The sequence below is a fragment of the Triticum dicoccoides genome, chromosome 7B, assembly GCF_002162155.2.
Source record: "Triticum dicoccoides isolate Atlit2015 ecotype Zavitan chromosome 7B, WEW_v2.0, whole genome shotgun sequence".
Lineage (NCBI taxonomy): Eukaryota > Viridiplantae > Streptophyta > Magnoliopsida > Poales > Poaceae > Triticum > Triticum dicoccoides.
In genome coordinates, this window is record NC_041393.1 from 31,672,544 (window position 1) to 31,692,640 (window position 20,097).

The 20,097-nt window shown below is 45.1% G+C and overlaps 2 protein-coding genes across 2 annotated transcripts; one reads left to right on the forward strand and one right to left on the reverse strand.

The window, feature by feature from the left end:
• Positions 1-15: 15 nt before the first annotated feature.
• On the forward strand, positions 16-1,441 carry LOC119341329 (dirigent protein 5-like). Its single transcript, XM_037613203.1, has 3 exons — positions 16-441; positions 655-853; positions 1,152-1,441. Exons 1-3 carry the CDS (start codon positions 68-70, stop codon positions 1,155-1,157), a joined length of 579 nt encoding a protein of 192 aa, XP_037469100.1. The 5' UTR covers positions 16-67; the 3' UTR covers positions 1,158-1,441.
• Positions 1,442-14,999: 13,558 nt separating this feature from the next.
• On the reverse strand, positions 15,000-16,435 carry LOC119338545 (acyl transferase 1-like). Its single transcript, XM_037610866.1, has 3 exons — positions 15,977-16,435; positions 15,837-15,892; positions 15,000-15,048 (listed from the first exon to the last, which is right to left on the reverse strand). Exons 1-3 carry the CDS (start codon positions 16,433-16,435, stop codon positions 15,000-15,002), a joined length of 564 nt encoding a protein of 187 aa, XP_037466763.1.
• Between the last annotated feature and the right edge of the window lie 3,662 nt (positions 16,436-20,097).

Sequence of the window (20,097 nt, forward strand, 5' to 3'; positions counted from 1 at the left end):
CCCCCCTCCCCCATTCAACTAGCCCATTCAGTTCTCTCTTTTCCCCTTCTTGCATACAATCATCTCCATGGCTAGTCCATTCGGTGTCTTGGTTTGTCTACTCATAGTGCTACCACAAATCCTTGCTATTTCTAGCCCCATCGACGAGATTGCACCTCTTAAGACATGTCAGTTCCCTTGTATGACCGAGGTTAACTTGCACTTGTTCTTGCACCAATTCGTCGACGGGCCAAACAACCCAAATCGCAATGAGGAAACCTTACTCCAAGCAAGTTTTCCTTTTGGGTTTGGGACGACGATAGTCCATGACTGGACTCTTACCGAGACAACAAATTCCAGAGACACGGTTGTTGCACGTGTACAAGGTGTGCATGTCCAGGCTGGTTTAACCAAGCCTAACAGATGGTACACGACTCATAACATAGAGTTTCAGCAAGGAAGGTAATATGTTTCGCTACTTTTCAATATCTAAGTATATTTCATGAGTTCTTTGCATGCAACATTAAATTTATGTCCTTACCTGTACTATATTTGTAGCCAAGGGTTTCACACACCTTATTAGTGTATAGACACATATTAATAAGTGTGCATTTGTCAAACTCTACATGCACTTCTGACCCTATGACGGAACTTTCTATTTTGAACATGAAATAGGTTTGCGGGGTCCACCTTTCAAGTGATGGGTATAACCGCAGGTTTGGAAAGTGGGCAGTGGTCTATTGTCGGTGGAACTGGTCAATTCATTATGGCACAGGGTATAATAAGTTTCACAAATCATCCGGCCTCTACTTTTGAAGATGGTATTAAAGAACTCAATATTCGTGTACGCTTCACAAGGGATATTACACAAGCCGTAAGTATAATATTATGAGTTTATATTCAAATTCTTGTGCTCTATTTGTTGAAGAGAAATGGATTGTACCATACATATTATCCTACTGAAACTGCATTACATTAAGATATTTGTGGACATTCAAGTGAAAATGCATTAAAGGAGGTTCTCTTTTAACAACATTAGCCATATTTAACTAAATCAAATGCTTGTTGAATGTTTTGTGCATTTAGTTTATAGGGTGTTGCATATCAAGTAATGAAGCTTTATGTACGAATGCTTGACATGACACTAGCCATGGTTTCACTTTTCGCTGCAGGCTTGAGGTGGATCTCGTCCCTTGAAAGACTAGCGCCAATGTCAGTAATTTGATGGGGAAATGTGTTTGCATTTTGCTTGTAGTGTGATGGGTCGTTGTTGTGGTCTGCCTGTGTCATTAGAGTATGCATTAGCTAGCATACCCTCTTTCTATCTTTCATTCAAAATATCATGTGGGTTTCTCGCATGGTGGATATCCAGTCCATAATCTGTGTCAACCCATCTGTTTGTTGGTGTCTATGTAATGTCTTGGATATGATGTGGAATAATGGAGCTTGTTTGTTTGAGAAAGTGTCTATCCCGAAAGCAGTTTACCTCAAGGACCATAAGAGCCCCATTATTTTTCACAACGTCTAGAATAATTGCCAACAAAGATATCACCCAGGCAGCTATGACATAATGCAATTATATAAAAATGATAGCCATGTTATTTGGTAGCATCAACAGATGCATATACATGTCTTGTATTATTTTTACAAATACACAAAAGATTTGTGCATTGATGTATTGCAAGCGGAAAAATTGATGCATGTTATGGAATTGAGGCTCTTAACCACAAGGACCTAGCCTCGACCTTGACTCGAACAAGGCAGGGCTACAACGGTTGTACTTCCTCCATAAAGAAATATAAGAGTGTTTAGGGAAAGCGGTGTTACTGAGATGGGCGGCATCTATGGGCGGCATCTGAACTTGTTATCTTGGTCGTACGTCCAGCTCCAGAGATTTGCGCTAGTGGGTCCATGGCAGGAATACGGGTGGAAGAAATTGACTTTGACTGGCGGTATACGAGGATGAACAGTGATGTGCGCCAGCGCCCGGGCTCGTCTTTTTGAAATGCACGTTACGCTGACGAGCCGAGCCGTTGATCGGGTCCGTCACGAGAACCTGACCCAAGGATCAGAAACGTAATCACGCTGTCTGCTACTTAGACACGCGTCGTCTGCTGCATGGCCAATGAGCGGCCAACACGTGTCCTGACAGACCCCCACCACTCAAACAACCACAATTCCTTTTTCCTAATTTATAGAATATCTTTTTGCCTTGCCTTATCCTGCGGACTGCTGCTGTTCCACACTCCATAGTCTCTCCTTGTACAGCTCCGTGAAAGATGATTCCGACGAGGTGAGGTCCACCGCTCGGCGCCGTAGCTGGCAGCCAGACGGGAGCTTTCGCGGCTAGCGCCGCCCGCCTCCGGCCTGCTGGGCCACGTGGGGCAGTGGCCTTGACTGAAGGCAAGATGGGGTCTGTGCAAGCTAGCTCCGCTCTCTTCAGCCGCGCTACGCCGCACGGGGCCCTATCCTTGGCCGGTGGGAAGACGGGGGGCCATCCCGGATAGCACCGCCCGCGTCCGGCGCATCCAAGGCTATGTCCGACCCGCTCCCTCGTAGAAGGTGGAACCACAGCGCGTGGACCCAGTCGGCGGGCGCGGCCGTGGCCGGTGGTGAGATGCCGCGAGAGGTCGTTGGGTCACACCTGAAGAAGCGTGAGCTCGATGCATCTCAACAGGAAAAGGTGATTCTAGTTGCTTGCTTCTATCCAACGTTTTGGCTACCAAATCCCAAGAAAATACCGAGGGTGGGCGAGAAACGCGGATACCATCAAATTCCGAGCAAAAACCGCTCGAATTTTTCAAACGTAATTTGAATTCAAATTTTTCTAAGCTAGGAATATATAAGTATTGAGCTCAAGTGGTTCACAAACAAGGTGTTTGCGCAGTGGCATGTTCTCGTCGTCCGTCCTCAACGTATGAAAGGTCGTGGATTCAATTCTCTAACCTTGAGTTTTTAAATTTTTATTTAAGAATTGGTTAAACAAAAAAGAAAACAGTGTCTATCCCGAAAGCAGTTTACCTCAAGGGCCATAAGAGCCCAATTATTTTCCACAACGTCTAGAATAATTGCCAACAAAGATATCACCCAGGCGGCTATGACATAATGCAATCATATAAAAATGATAGCCATGTTATTTGGTAGCATCCACAGATGCATATACATGTCTTGTATTCTTTTTACAAATACACAAAAGATTTGTGCATTGATGTATTGCAAGGGAAAAAAATTGATGCGTGTTACAGAATTGAGGCTCTTAACCACAAGGACCTAGGCTCGACCTTGACTCCAACAAGGCAGGGCTATAACGGTTGTACTTCCTTCATCAAGAAATATAAGAGTGTTTAGGGAGAGCGGCGTTACTGAGATGGGCGGCATCTGAACATGTTATCTTGGTCGTACGTCCAGCTACAGGGATTTGCGCTAGTGGGTCCATGGCAGGAAATACGGGTGGAAGAAATTGGCGCCGACTGGCGTTATACGGGGATGAACAGTGATGTATGCCAGTGTTGGAAATATGCCCTAGAGGCAATAATAAAAGTGTTATTATTATATTTCCTTGTTCATGATAATTGTCTTTTATTCATGCTATAACTGTATTATCCGGAAATCGTAATACACGTGTGAATACATAGACCACAATATGTCCCTAGTGAGCCTCTAGTTGACTAGCTCGTTGTGATCAACACATAGTCATGGTTTCCTGGCTATGGACATTGGATGTCGTTGATAACGGGATCACATCATTAGGAGAATGATGTGATGGACAAGACCCAATCCTAAGCATAGCACAAAGATCGTGTAGTTCGTTTGCTAGAGCTTTGCCAATGTCAAGTATCTCTTCCTTTGACCATGAGAGCGTGTAACTCCTGGATACCGTAGGAGTGCTTTGGGTGTATCAAACGTCACAACGTAACTGGGTGACTATAAAGGTGCACTACAGGTATCTCCGAAAGTATCTATTGTTTTATGCGGATCGAGACTGGGATTTGTCACTCCGTGTAAACGGAGAGGTATCTCTGGGCCCACTCGGTAGGACATCATCATATGCGCAATGTGACCAAGGAGTTGATCACGGGATGATGTGTTACGGAACGAGTAAAGTGACTTGCCGGTAACGAGATTGAACAAGGTATTGGATACCGACGATCGAATCTCGGGCAAGTAAAATACCGCTAGACAAAGGGAATTGTATACGGGATCGATTGAGTCCTTGACATCGTGGTTCATCCGATGAGATCATCGTGGAACATGTGGGAGCCAACATGGGTATCCAGATCCCGCTGTTGGTTATTGACCAGAGAACGTCTCGGTCATGTCTGCATGTCTCCCAAACCCGTAGGGTCTACACACTTAAGGTTCGATGACGCTAGGGTTATAAAGGAAGCTTGTATGTGGTTACCGAATGTTGTTCGAAGTCCCGGATGAGATCCCGGACGTCACGAGGAGTTCCGGAATGGTCCGGAGGTAAAGATTTATATATAGGAAGTCCTATTTCGGGCATCGGGACAAGTTTCGGGGTCATCAGTATTGTACCGGGACCACCGGAAGGGTCCCGGGGGCCCACCGGGTGGGGGGCCACATGGGCTGTAGGGGGTGCGCCTTGGCCTACATGGGCCAAGGGCACCAGCCCCAAGAGGCCCATGCGCCTAGGGAACCATAGAGGGAAGAGTCCTCAAGGGGGAAGGCACCTCCGAGGTGCCTTGGGGAGGATGGACTCCTCCCCCCCTCTTGGCCGCCGCACCAGATGCCATCTGGAGGCTGGCCGCCGCCCCTAGGGGGTGGGAAACCCTAAAGGGGGCGCAGCCCTCCCCTTCCCCTATATATATGAGGCCTAGGGGCTGCCCATAACACGCGATTTGATCTCTCGTTGGTGCAGCCCTGCCTCTCTCCCTCCTCCTCTTCTCCCATGGTGCTTGGCGAAGCCCTGCGGGATTGCCACGCTCCTCCACCACCACCACGCCGTTGTGCTGCTGTTGGATGGAGTCTTCCTCAACCTCTCCCTCTCTCCTTGCTGGATCAAGGCGTGGGAGACGTCACCGGGCTGTACGTGTGTTGAACGCGGAGGTGCCGTCCGTTCGGCACTTGATCATCGGTGATCTGAATCACGACGAGTACGACTCCATCAACCCCGTTCACTTGAACGCTTCCGCTTAGCGATCTACAAGGGTATGTAGATGCACTCCCCTTTCTACTCGTTGCTGGTCTCTCCATAGATAGATCTTGGTGTTACGTAGGAAATTTTTTGAATTTCTGCTACGTTCCCCAACAGTGGCATCATGAGCTAGGTCTATTGCGTAGATTCTTTGCACGAGTAGAACACAAAGTAGTTGTGGGCGTTGATGTTGTTCAATATGCTTACCGTTACTAGTCCAATCTTGTTTCGACGGTATTGTGGGATGAAGCGGCCCGCACCGACCTTACACGTACTCTTACGTGAGACAGGTTCCACCGATTGACATGCACTTGGTGCATAAGGTGGCTAGCGGGTGCCAGTCTCTCCCACTTTAGTCGGAACGGATTCGATGAAAAGGGTCCTTATGAAGGGTAAATAGCAATTGGCATATCACGTTGTGGTCTTGCGTAGGTAAGAAACGTTCTTGCTAGAAACCCATAGCAGCCACGTAAAACATGCAACAACAATTAGAGGACGTCTAACTTGTTTTTGCAGGGTATGCTATGTGATGTGATATGGCCAAGAAGAATGTGATGAATGATATGTGATGTATGAGATTGATCATGTTCTTGTAATAGGATTCACGACTTGCATGTCGATGAGTATGACAACCGGCAGGAGCCATAGGAGTTGTCTTTATTTATTGTATGACCTGCGTGTCATTGAAGAACGCCATGTAAACTACTTTACTTTATTGCTAAACGCGTTAGTCATAGAAGTAGAAGTAGCCGTTGGCGTGACAACTTCATGAAGACACGATGATGGAGATCATGGTGTCGTGCCGGTGACGATGATGATCATGGAGCCCCGAAGATGAAGATCAAAAGGAGCAAAATGATATTGGCCATATCATGTCACTATTTGATTGCATGTGATGTTTATCATGTTTATGCATCTTGTTTGCTTAGGACGACGGTAGTAAATAAGATGATCCCTTACAAAATTTCAAGAAGTGTTCTCCCCTAACTGTGCACCGTTGCTACAGTTCGTCGCTTCTAAGCACCACGTGATGATCGGGTGTGATGGATTCTTACGTTCACATACAACGGGTGTAAGACAGTTTTACACAGCGAAAACACTTAGGGTTAACTTGACGAGCCTAGCATGTGCAGACATGGCCTCGGAACACGGAGACCGAAAGGTCGAGCATGAGTCGTATAGTAGATACGATCAACATGAAGATGTTCACCGACGTTAACTAGTCCGTCTCACGTGATGATCGGACACGGCCTAGTTGACTCGGATCATGTGATCACTTAGATGACCAGAGGGATGTCTATCTGAGTGGGAGTTCATAAGATGAACTTAATTATCCTGAACATAGTCAAAAGACCTTTTGCAAATTATGTCGTAGTTCACGCTATAGTTCCACTGTTTAGATATGTTCCTAGAGAAAATATAGTTGAAAGTTGATAGTAGCGATTATGCGATCAGTAGAAAGCTTATGTCCTTAATGCACCGCTTAGTGTGCTGAACCCCAACGTCGTTTGTCGATGTTGCGAACATCGGACATACACGTTTTGATAACTACGTGATAGTTCAATTAAATGGTTTAAGTAGAGGCACCAAAGACGTTTTCGAAACGTCGCGGAACATATGAGATGTTTCGAGGGCTGAAATTAGGATTTCAGGCTTGTGCCCACGTCAAGAGGTATGAGACCTCCGACGATTTTCTTAGCCTGCAAACTAAGGAGAGAAGCTCAATTGTTGAGCTTGTGCTCAGATTGTCTGAGTGCAACAATCACTTGAATCGAGTGGGAGTTGATCTTCCAGATGAGATAGTGATGTTTCTCCAAAGACATTGCCACCAAGCTGCTAGAGCTTCGTGATGAACTATAATATATCAGGGATAGATATGGTGATCCTTGAGGTACTCACGATGTTTGACACCGCAAAAGTAGAAATCAAGAAGGAGCATCAATTGTTGATGGTTGGTGAAACCACTAGTTTCAAGAAGGGCAAGGGCAAGAAGGGATACTTCATGAAACGGCAAATCAGCTGCTGCTCTAGTGAAGAAACCCGAGATTGAACCCAAACCCGAGACTAAGTGCTTCTGTAATAAGGGAAACAGTCACTAGAGCAGAATTACCCTAGATACTTGGTAGATGAGAAGGCTGGCAAGGTCGATAGAAGTATATTGGATATACATTATGTTAATGTGTACTTTACTAGTACTCCTAGTAGCACCAGGGTATTGGATACCGGTTCGGTTGCTAAGTGTTAGTAACTCGAAATAAAAGCTACGGAATAAACGGAGACTAGCTAAAGGTGAGCTGACGATATATGTTGGAAGTGTTTCAAAGGTTGATATGATCAAGCATCGCACGCTCCCTCTACCACCGAGATTGGTGTTTGCGTTGAGCATAGACATGATTGGATTATGTCTATCGCAATACGGTTATTCATTTAAGGAGAATAATGGTTACTCTATTTTTGAATAATACCTTCAATGGTCTTGCACCTAAAGGAATGGTTTATTGAATCTCGATCGTAGTGATACACATTTTCATGCCAAAAGTATAAGATAGTAATGATAGTACCACTTACTTGTGGCACTGCCATGTAAGTCATAATGGTATAAAACGCATGAAGAAGCTCCATGTTGATGGATCTTTGGACTCACTCGTTTTTGAAAATTTTTGGGACATGCGAACCATGTCTATTGGTGTATATGCATGAAGAAACTCCATGCAAATGGATCGTTCGGACTCACTTGATTTTGAATCACTTGAGATATGCAAATCATACCACATGGGCAAGATGACTGAAAAGCCTCATTTTCAGTAAGATGGAACAAGATAGCAACTTGTTGGAAGTAACACATTTTGATGTGTGCAGTCGAATGAGTGCTGAGGCATGCAGTGAATATCATTATGTTCTTACTTCACAGATGATTCGAGTAAATGTTGAGTATATTTACTTGATGAAACACAAGTCTGAATTATTGAATGGTTCAAGTAATTTCAGAGTGAAGTAGCAGATCATTGTGACAAGAGGATAAAATGTCTATGATATGATCATAGAGATGAATATCTGAGTTACGAGTTTTGGCACACAATTAAGACATTGTGGAAATTGTTTCGCAATTAATAGCGTCTGGAACACCATAATGTGATGGTGTGTCCGAACATCATAGTTGCACCCTATTGGATATGGTGCGTACCATGATGTCTCTTATCGAATTACCACTATCGTTCATGGGTTAGGCATTAGAGACAACCACATTCACTTTAAATAGGGCACCACGTAATTCCGATGAGATGACACCGTATGAATTATGGTTTAGAGAAACCTAAGTTGTCGTTTCTTAAAGGTTTGGCGCTGCGACGCTTATGTGAAAAAGTTTCAGGATTAAGCTCGAACCCAAAGCGGATAAAATGCATCCTCATAGGACGCCCAAAACAGTGGGGTATACCTCCTAATTCAGATCCGAAAGCAATATGGATTGTTTCTTGAATCGGGTCCTTTCTCGAGGAAAGGTTTCTCTCGAAAGAGTTGAGTGGGAGGATGGTGGAGACTTGATGAGGTTATTGAACCGTCGCTTCAACTAGTGTATAGCAGGGCACGAAGAGTTGTTCCTGCGGCACCTACACCAATTGAAGTGGAAGCTTATGATATTGATCATGAAACTTCAGATCAAGTCACTACCAAACCTCGTGGGATGACAAGGATACGTACTACTTCAGAGTGGTACGTAATCCTGTCTTGGAAGTCATGTTGCTGGACAACAATGAACCTACGAGCTATGGAGAAGCGATGGTGGGCCCGAATTCCGACAAATGGTTAGAAGCCATGAAATCCGAGATAGTATCCATATATCAGAACAAAGCATGGACTTTGATGGACTTGCCCGATGATCGGCAATCCATTGAGATAAATGGATCTTTTAAGAAGAAGACGGACGTGGATGGTAATGTCACCATCTATGAAGCTCGACTTGTGGTGAAGTGTTTTCCGACAAGTTCAAGGAGTTGACTGCGATGAGATTTTCTCACTCGTAGCGATGCTTAAAGTCCGTCGGAATCATGTTAGCATTAGCTGCATTTATGAAATCTGGCAGATGGATGTCAAGACAAGTTTCCTTACTAGTTTTCGTAAGGAAAGGTTGTATGCAATACAATCAGAAAAGTTTTGTCGATCCTAAGGATGCTAAAAGGTATGCTAGCTCCAGCGATCCTTTTAAGGACTGGAGTAAGCATCTCGGAGTTGGAATGTACGCTTTGATGAGATGATCAAAGATTTTGGATTTATACAAAGTTTATAAGAAACTTGTATTTCCAAAGAAGTGAGTGGGAGCACTATAGAATTTCTGATGAGTATATGTTGTTGACATATTGATGATCAGAGATGATGTAGAATTTCTAGAAAGCATATAGGGTTATTTTGAAAGTGTTTTTCAATGGAAAGCCTGGATTAAGCTACTTGAACATTGAGCATCAAGATCTATAAGGATAGATCAAAATGCTTAATAATACTTTCAAATGAGCACATACCTTGACATGATCTTGAAGGTGTTCAAGATGGATCAGTCAAAGAAGAAGTTCTTGCCTGAGTTGTAAGGTACGAAGTTAAGACTTAAAGCTCGACCACGGCAGAATAGAGAGAAAGGACGAAGGTCGTCCCCTATGCTTAAGACGTAGGCTCTTCAGTATGCTATGCTGTGTACCGCACCTGAAGTGTGCCTTGCCATGAGTCAGTCAAGGGGTACAAGAGTGATCCAAGAATGGCTCACAGGACAGCGGTCAAAGTTATCCTTAGTAACTAGTGGACTAAGGAATTTTCTCGATTATGGAGGTGGTAAAAGAGTTCGTCGTAAAGGTTACGACGATGCAAGCTTGACACCTATCCGGATAGCTCTGAGTAGAGAGACCGGATACATATAATGGAGCAATAATTTAGAATAGCTCCAAGTAGAACATTTATTTGGAATAGCTCCAAATAGAGCGTGGTAGCTGCATCTAGGAGATGACATAGAGATTTGTAAAGCACACACGGATCTGAAAGGTTCAGACCCGTTGACTAAAACCTCTCTCACAAGCAACATGATCAAACATAAAACTCATTGAGTGTTAATCACATAGTGATGTGAACTAGACTACTGACTCTAGTAAACTCTTGGGTATTAGTCACATGGCGATGTGACCTGTGAGTGTTAATCACATGGCGATGTGAACTAGATTATTGACTCTAGTGCAAGTGGGAGACTGTTGGAAATATGCCCTAGAGGCAATAATAAAAGTGTTATTATTATATTTCCTTTTTCATGATAATTGTCTTTTATTCATGCTATAACTGTATTATCCGGAAATCGTAATACACGTGTGAATACATAGACCATAATATGTCCCTAGTGAGCCTCTAGTTGACTAGCTCGTTGCGATCAACAGATAGTCATGGTTTCCTGGCTATGGACATTGGATGTCGTTGATAACGGGATCACATCATTAGGAGAATGATGTGATGGACAAGACCCAATCCTAAGCATAGCACAAAGATCGTGTAGTTCGTTTGCTAGAGCTTTGCCAATGTCAAGTATCTCTTCCTTTGACCATGAGAGCGTGTAACTCCTGGATACCGTAGGAGTGCTTTGGGTGTATCAAACGTCACAACGTAACTGGGTGACTATAAAGGTGCACTACAGGTATCTCCGGAAGTATCTATTGTTTTATGCGGATCGAGACTGGGATTTGTCACTCCGTGTAAACGGAGAGGTATCTCTGGGCCCACTCGGTAGGACATCATCATATGCGCAATGTGACCAAGGAGTTGATCACGGGATGATGTGTTACGGAACGAGTAAAGTGACTTGCCGGTAACGAGATTGAACAAGGTATTGGATACCGACGATCGAATCTCGGGCAAGTAAAATACCGCTAGACAAAGGGAATTGTATACGAGATCGATTGAGTCCTTGACATCGTGGTTCATCCGATGAGATCATCGTGGAACATGTGGGAGCCAACATGGGTATCCAGATCCCGCTGTTGGTTATTGACAGGAGAACGTCTCGGTCATGTCTGCATGTCTCCCGAACCCGTAGGGTCTACACACTTAAGGTTCGATGACGCTAGGGTTATAAAGGAAGCTTGTATGTGGTTACCGAATGTTGTTCGGAGTCCCGGATGAGATCCCGGACGTCACGAGGAGTTCCGGAATGGTTCGGAGGTAAAGATTTATATATAGGAAGTCCTGTTTCGGGCATCGGGACAAGTTTCGGGGTCATCGGTATTGTACCGGGACCACCGGAAGGGTCCCGGGGGCCCACCGGGTGGGGCCACCTGCCCCGGGGGGCCACATGGGCTGTAGGGGGTGCGCCTTGGCCTACATGGGCCAAGGGCACCAGCCCCAAGAGGCCCATGCGCCTAGGGAACCCTAGAGGGAAGAGTCCTCAAGGGGGAAGGCACCTCCGAGGTGCCTTGGGGAGGATGGACTCCTCCCCCCCTCTTGGCCGCCGCACCAGATGCCATCTGGAGGCTGGCCGCCGCCCCTAGGGGGTGGGAAACCCTAAAGGGGGCGCAGCCCTCCCCTTCTCCTATATATATGAGGCCTAGGGGCTGCCCATAACACGCGATTTGATCTCTCGTTGGTGCAGCCCTGCCTCTCTCCCTCCTCCTCTTCTCCCATGGTGCTTGGCGAAGCCCTGCGGGATTGCCACGCTCCTCCACCACCACCACGCCGTTGTGCTGCTGTTGGATGGAGTCTTCCTCAACCTCTCCCTCTCTCCTTGCTGGATCAAGGCGTGGGAGACGTCACCGGGCTGTACGTGTGTTGAACGCGGAGGTGCCGTCCGTTCGGCACTTGATCATCGGTGATCTGAATCACGACGAGTACGACTCCATCAACCCCGTTCACTTGAACGCTTCCGCTTAGCGATCTACAAGGGTATGTAGATGCACTCCCCTTTCTACTCGTTGCTGGTCTCTCCATAGATAGATCTTGGTGTTACGTAGGAAATTTTTTGAATTTCTGCTACGTTCCCCAACAGCCAGCACCCGGGCTCGTCCTTTTGAAATTCACGTTACGCTAACGAGCTGAGCCGTCGATCGGGTCGGTCACGAGAACCTGACCAAAGGATCAGAAACGTAATCGCGCTGTCTACTGCTTAGACACGCGCCGTCTGCTCCAGGGCCAACCAACGGCCAACACGTGTCCTGATAGACCCCCACCACTCAAACAACCACAATTCCTTTTTCCTAATTTACAGAATATCATGTTGCCTTGCCTTATCCACCGGACTGCTGCTGTTACACACTCCATAGCCTCTTCTTGTACAGCTCCGTGAAAGATGATTCCAACGAGGTGAGGTCCGCCGCTCAGCGTCGTAGCTGGCGGCCAGGCGGGAGCTGTCGTGGCTAGCGCCGCCCGCCTTCGGCCTGCTGCGCCGCGTGGGGCAGTGGCCTTCACTGAAGGCAAGATGGGGTCCGTGCAAGCTAGCTCCGCTCGCTTCAGCCGCGCTGCGCCGCACGGGGCTGTATCCTTGGCCGGTGGGAAGACGGGGGCCGTCGCGGCTAGCACCGCCCGCGTCCGGCGCGTCCAAGGCTGTGGCCGACCCGCTCCCTCGTAGAAGGTGGAACCACAACGCGTGCACCCAGTCGGCGGGTGTGGCCATGGCCAATGCTGAGATGTCGCGGGAGGTCGTTGGGTCACACTTGAAGAAGCGTGAGCTCTATGCATCTCAACAGGCAAAGGTGATTCTAGTTGCTTGCTTCTATCCAACGTTTTGGCTACCGAATCCCAAGAAAATGCCGAGGGTGGGCGAGAAACGCGGATACCATAAAATTCTGAGCAAAAACCGCTCGAATTTTTCAAACGTAATTTGAATTCAAATTTTTCTGAGCTAGGAATATATAAGTATTGAGCTCAAGTGGTTCACCAACAAGGTGTTCGCGCAGTGGCATGTTCTCGTCGTCCGTCCTCAACGTATGCAAGGTCGTGGATTCGATTCTCTAACCTTGAGTTTTTAATTTTTTATTTAAGAATTGGTTAAACAACAGAGAAAACAATGTCTATCCCGAAAGCAGTTTACCTCAAGGGCCATAAAAGCCCCATTATTTTCCACAACGTCTAGAATAATTGCCAACAAAGATATCACCCAGGCGGCTATGACATAATGCAATCATATAAAAATGATAGCCATGTTATTTGGTAGCATCGACAGATGCATATACATTTCTTGTATTCTTTTTACAAATACACAAAATATTTGTGCATTGATGTATTGCAAGGGGAAAAATTGATGCATGTTATAGAATTGAGGCTCTTAACCACAAGGACCTAGGCTCGACCTTGACTCGAACAAGGCAGGGCTACAACGGTTGTACTTCCTCCATAAAGAAATATAAGAGTGTTTAGGGAGAGCGGCGTTACTGAGATGGGCGGCATCTGAACATGTTATCTTGGTCGTACGTCCAGCTCTAGGGATTTGCGCTAGTGGGTCCATGGCAAGAAATACGGGTGGAAGAAATCGACGTCGACTGACGGTATATGGGGATGAACAGTGATGTACGCCAGCGCCCGGGCTCGTCTTTTTGAAATGCACGTTACGTTGACGAGCCCAGCCGTCGATCGGGTCCGTCATGAGAACCTGACCCAAGGATCAGACACGTAATCGCGCCGTCTGCTGCTTAGACACGCGCCGTCTGCTGCAGGGCCAACCAGCGGCCAACACGTGTCCTGACAGACCCCCACCACTCAAACAACCACAATTCTTTTTTTCTAATTTACAGAATATCTTTTTGCCTTGCCTTATCCAGCGGACTGCTGCTGTTCCACACTCAATAGCCTCTCCTTGCACAACTCCGTGAAAGATGATTCCGGCGGGGTGAGGTCCGCCGCTCAACGCCGTAGCTGGCGGCCAGACGGGAGCTATCGTGGCTAGCGCCGCCCGCGTCCGGCCTGCTGCGCCGCGTGGGGCAGTGGCCTTGACTAAAGGCAAGATGGGGTCCGTGCAAGCTAGCTCCGTTCGCTTCAGCCGCGCTGCACCGCACGGGGTTGTATCCTTGGCCGGTGGGAAGAAGGGGGCGTCACGGCTAGCACCGCCCACGTCCGGCCCATCCAAGGTTGTGGCCGACCCGCTCCCTTGTAAAAGGTGGAACCACAGCGAGATGCCGCGGGAGGTCGTTGGGTCACACTTGAAGAAGCGTGAGCTCGATGCATCTCAACAGGCAAAGGTTATTCTAGTTGCTTACTTCTATCCAACATTTTAGCTACCGAATCCCAAGAAAATACCGAGGGTGGGCGAGAAACGCGGATACCGCGGTTACCATAAACTTCCGAGCAAAAACCGCTCAATTTTTTCAAACGTAATTCGGATTCAAATTTTTCTGTGCTAGGAATATATAAGTATTGAGCTCAAGTGTCCGGCCCGTCCAAGACTGTGGCCGACCCGCTCCCTCGTAAAAGGTGGAACCACAGCGAGATGCCGCGGGGGGTCGTTGGGTCACACTTGAAGAAGCGTGAGCTTGATGCATCTCAACAGGCAAAGGTTATTCTAGTTGCTTGCTTCTATCCAACGTTTTGGCTACCGAATCCCAAGAAAATACCGAGGGTGGGCGAGAAACGCGGATACCGCAGTTACCATAAACTTCCGAGCAAAAACCGCTCGATTTTTTCAAACGTAATTTGAATTCAAATTTTTCTGTGCTAGGAATATATAAATATTGAGCTCAAGTGGTTCACTAACAAGGTATTGGCGCAGTGGCATGTTCCGGTCGTCCGCACTCTACGTATGTGAGGCCGCGGGTTCGATTTTATAACCTTGAGGTTTTTAAATTTTATTTAAAAAATTGGTTAAACGAAAAAGAAAACAGCTGTAATGGAAGGTAGTGGGTCTCGAACCAGCGACCTACGGGCTGAGCGGGCATGGGACGACCATATTTGCCAGCAGACCACAACTGCTTCAGTGATAAAATGAGTTTATGTCCTAACTGACTAGGCTGTAGCCATTCAAATTCAAAATTTTCAAATAATTCATTTTTTTTGCTCGGTACGCAGCTTTCTCGTAGGTAGCGAGAAACGCGTATACAGGGCGGTATCCGAATTTTCCGCTCGGTACCCAAAACCATGCTTCTATCTATGTACTGTACTAGCTAACCAGCTCTCACTTATCTACGTATTGACATATGTATTGTACTGTACTTCTATGTACTGTACTGTACTTCCATGCCAATTTCTCTTAATAAAGTTATTTTTAGTAAGAATGACTCCGCGACGAAGATACCATGCAAAATGATACTCCCTTCGTAAACTAATATAAGAGCATTTAGAACACTAAAGTAGTGATCTAAACGCTCGTATATTAGTTTACAGAGGGAGTATATGTTAAATTATGAAGAAATATTAAGCCCATGTAGGCACACATGTTGGTTAGACGTCCATATGTAATCCAAGATTCAGCTTTAACCATTAATTTGACTAACAAGATGTGGGTTATTTGCCGGCGTGGGTTAGCAGTCAAAATATCAGAGTTAGTGGAGTAGCAAGTCATATGTATTTACAGAAGAGTAAAATACACCAGGGGTCCTAAAACTATTTGAGGGGTGCCGAGTTGGTCCTAATTCTAATACTATGAAATGCATATCTGGATCCTAAAAAGTTTTCCAAGTGTGTCACCCACAGTCCTATCCGCGCGACATCAACTTTGACTTGCACGGGCGGTAGGTTGACTACTGTTATGTGGCACCTTTTTGCACGACCCTCCTCCTTGCACACATGCTTGGACAAAGAACCATATGGTAACTTTGAATAAAATGAAGCTGAAAGGACATGTCTCCACAAACAAAACGAGTGCGAAGAAGAGGAGTATAAGGAGGTCGATCGTACTTGGACAAAGAACAAGGGCTTGTCAACCACGACTTTGATATAGCCGGCTTCACATAATAGTTCCTCGATGCATGGGTATGGGGGCCGCGGTGATGGATTTCCAAACTCTTCCAGCCCCACGTCGGCCAATGCTTCCACGAACACCACTCCCTCTCCGGTGCAGTCCACCACCAGCTTGTTAGTGGGGAGAATCTCTCTCAACCGACCGGCCATGGGGTAGTAGTACACCAGAGCCTCCGCGAAGCCAATGCTTCCACGAACACCACTCCCTCTCCGGGTGCAGTCCACCGTCGTCGTTGGATGGCCGCCTGGTCGGCAGCGGAAGAACTCGACCCCAAAAGAGTAGACTCGTAGGTCATAACAGTCATCGACGTCGGAGAGGACTTTGGTCTCGCATGGTGTTGGCCGTGCCGGCGCCACCAGCTCGGGCAAACTCCGGCGTGCGGTGAACTTCACCATTGTGGTCCTACCCTTGGGTGCTTGTGACCTTGTGTTGTACTGTACCTCCACTAACTCTGATATTTTGGTTCATTCATGTATCTCTCTATATATATACATATACACACATAGAGATGCTTGACGGGTAGAAATGATATACTCCTACATCTCTTGGTCTCGGAGGATAAGAAGAGAGCTTTTTGTTTCACATGTCATAGCACGTGAAGATGCTGTTTGTACACATGTGCCGGGAGTGTGTGCAACTGGATCACTCGGAAGAAACAAAAGACTGCAAATGGAGAAACTCGATTCATGGCACCCGTATCACACGTTTATCCAAGCTTTGTCATTATCGCCTAATCTCATGAGTCCCCGGCATGCACATTCACCTGACCAATTACTTCGCTAGTTTTTTTTTTTTTTTGAGGCGTGCAACCTCGCTAGCTTATGCGAGACCTGTGGTATTTACTACTCAACACTCAGTGCGGCAGATTGCTCACCCTGTGAGCTTGGCCGGGCCATTTGCACAGTTTTTTTTGTAATTTTCGATTTTTTTTTCAATTTGTGTTCATTCTTTGGTTTTCCTTTTCCCTTTTCTTTGATTTATTTTCTCAGTTATAAACATAATTTTGAAATATATTTAGAGTGCACCATGAACATTTTCTTAAAACCTGGCAAACATTTTTCAACACGTGATGTACATTTTGAAGTACATGGTGAACTTTTCTCAAAAAATTGTCGGTGCAAACTTTGAAGGCAATCACGCATTCTCAGACAATGCTTGTGCTATTCCAAAAATATTAACAAATTTAAGTAAAAATTTCATGTAAATTCAGAAGAATGCAACACCTTCTTTAAAAGATTCTTCATATAATTTTAAAATAATCACATTTTTCTTAATAAAATGCTTGTGTTTCAAGTAAAAACACAAGAGCAAACACGAGAAATTGCTAAAACATGTAGGAGGGGTGCTCTATGACAAACAACACGCAACGGCCGAACATGGCCGTCCTATGATGGACGTGACTATGCATTTGGGCAACTATTCGTCGTAGTGAGCGCCAAATAAGATGTCTCTAGACTTATTCAAGTTACCATGGACAAAGCTTGAATTATGTCAAAGCCAGAATCCAATACACACAGACCCATCTAGTAGGAAACTTTGAAATCATTAGTTAATGTGTACCCCTTGCAAAGGTCACTCGGACATTCTCTGGTAATGACAAGTGATGCATCACATATGTGCCAATTATTGCAATTAGGGAGTTTTTGTGGGCTTTATTTTCCCAAACGAAGGGGTGGGTGGGTTTATTTGTGCTTTTTATAGATTTGATTTTTTTAAATGATTTATCTCTTGAACCGTGCGTCCAAATTATGAACCATTTTCACCTTTGCACTCCTCGCGTCGAAATCTCAAAAATTGATACTATGTTCATAGATCTTGTCAAACTTTTAAGGATGAAATATGTGCTCCACAACTGTAATAACTCGCGCTTCAAATACGGTTATGCTTTCATGTGAGAAGCACAATTGTGCTTTACTTGGGGAAGCATAAAGGTCACTCAGACCTTCTCTGGTGATGAAAAGTAGCGCACAGGATATGTGCCAGTTGTTGCAATTAAGTATTTTCTGTTGGATTTCCCCCCACGCATAGGGAGAGATGGGTGGGTTTATTTGTGCTTTTCATAGATTCTTTTTACGAAACTATTTATCTCTTTAATCGTGTTTCCAAATTACAAACCATCTCCACCTCTGCACTCCTCGCGTCTGAGTTCTCAAAAACATCCCATGTTGATATGTTTTGACAAAATTTTATGGGTGAAGTATGTGCTCTAAAACACTATATGAACCCTTGCTTCAAAACAACACTCATTGTGCTTCAGTTTTAGGGGAGCATAGTTGTACTTTCATGCGAGAAGCAGTAGTGTTCTTCACCTTTGGGGGAAGTATGCAGAAGTACAACTGTTGCTTCATGCAAGGGCATTTGTGCTTCAATTTCTGGGGAAGCACAGTGTGCTTTCACGCAAAAAGCATAACTATACTTCATGTTGAAGCACACACTCATGTTAGATGTACAAAAATGATGAGAAAAAACCAAAAATGAAATACCAAACAAATCAGAAAAACCAAAAGAAAGACAAAAAATTGTGCTGATGAAAACACCCGTTGTGCGACACATCGAGGCGCTGGAGCATGCCACATGGCGCACCGGGGCGCTCCGCCCTCGTACGCCTCGCTCACTACCAGGACGCCGAGTTTTCGATGCAAGCACTTTGCAAGGGGTAGCCCTCGAATAGTAGCTTCCAAGAAGTTGCTAATCTTCGCTCATAGCAAAGAATACATGTTATAATGAATGGAACAATGATATATGGGCCGGCCCATGTAGTAGTTTATTTATTACATATGTTTCTTATTTTTTGTTGATTTTTATGTTTTGTTTCCTTTTCCTAAGGTTGGTAGTGTTGTTCTTTTGTTCATTTCAGTTTCTCTGTGTTTTCTCATTCCTTTTCATTTTTTAATATGAGAAATATTTTTAATTTATGAAAATTCATATAGAAAATTCAAATAAATTGAGAAATTTTTAGACACATGCATTTTTAGCATATGAAGGCTTTTTTCCGTACATAATGAATAAATAATTTTAAAAATGTATGTACATTTTCCATACAATATTTCAGAAATATATTGGAATTAAAATGTTTGAATACATAAAAATAATTTTACCTAAATAAAAAAAGGAAGGCGAATACCGACAAGACATTTATACCAACACAGCCAACAAACCGGGAGCTCCTATTGGGCGCTACAGACGCCATAATTCCTCCCTGGCGCCTACTACAGTACCCAGTTGGGCGGCCCACGAAACGCACACAACATCAGAAAACATATATCGAAAAAAACTGAAAAAATAATAGTTCTCTCCAGGTTTCAAACTGGCACAGTTGCAATAACTTACGTGTTCACTGACCACTCGAGCTACCTGCCATTAGTGATAGATAATAGCGCCAATTAGTACATAATAACAATGTTGCCGTGCTGTTTTATTGCACAGAACTGTAGTGATGTATATTTTTTGAATTATCTGACACAAAAAATCGTGAATTAGAAAAGGTTCATATATTTTAAAAAAAGTTCGTCAATTTTCAGAAAAGTTCGCCAACTTAAAAGAAAGTTCATCAAATTTTAAAAATGTTCGTGTATTGAAAAAAGTTCATCAAAATTGGAAAAAGTTCACGGATTTTCAAAGAAGTTCATTAAACTTGAAAAGCAAATGATAGAATTTGAAAAATAAGTTCATGGATTTTTGAAAAAAATTCATTGAATGTTTAAAAAAGTTCACAAATTTTGAGAAAAGTTCATCGATTGGCTGCTGGTACTGTCTTCCTCGTCGCCGTGCGCAGAAACATCCGTCGGGCTCCGGTGGTAGCTGCCACATTTGCTGGTTGCAGCAAAAAAAAAGGCCCCGTCATTGCCGGAAGTAGCTGTCGTTCTCGCCGGTTGGAGCAAAAGCACAGCCGCCGTCGCCGTTGGTGGCTGCTGCCGCTGTGGCCAGTTCTAGCATGGGCTGTCTGGTTGCAGCAAAAACCATGAGTGGTTCCGGGGGTGTTTGATGGCTGCTCTGGCGTTTCCTCTCGCCGCGGCCACATCCACCTACCACCGTCACCACCGCTGCCGACGGGCAC

What these genes read in the sequence shown, in the direction of transcription:
- LOC119341329 (XM_037613203.1), top strand. Translation starts at nt 68, where the DNA reads ATGGCTAGTCCATTCGGTGTCTTGGTTTGTCTACTCATAGTGCTACCA. An exon ending in ATAGAGTTTCAGCAAGGAAG is followed by an intron (nt 442 to 654) that starts GTAATATGTTTC and finishes AACATGAAATAG; the next exon opens with GTTTGCGGGGTCCACCTTTC.
- LOC119338545 (XM_037610866.1), bottom strand. Translation starts at nt 16,435, where the DNA reads ATGGTGAAGTTCACCGCACGCCGGAGTTTGCCCGAGCTGGTGGCGCCG. An exon ending in AGCCCTTGTTCTTTGTCCAA is followed by an intron (nt 15,893 to 15,976) that starts GTACGATCGACC and finishes TTTTATTCAAAG; the next exon opens with TTACCATATGGTTCTTTGTC. An exon ending in GAGGAGGGTCGTGCAAAAAG is followed by an intron (nt 15,049 to 15,836) that starts GTGCCACATAAC and finishes TCACTGAAGCAG; the next exon opens with TTGTGGTCTGCTGGCAAATA.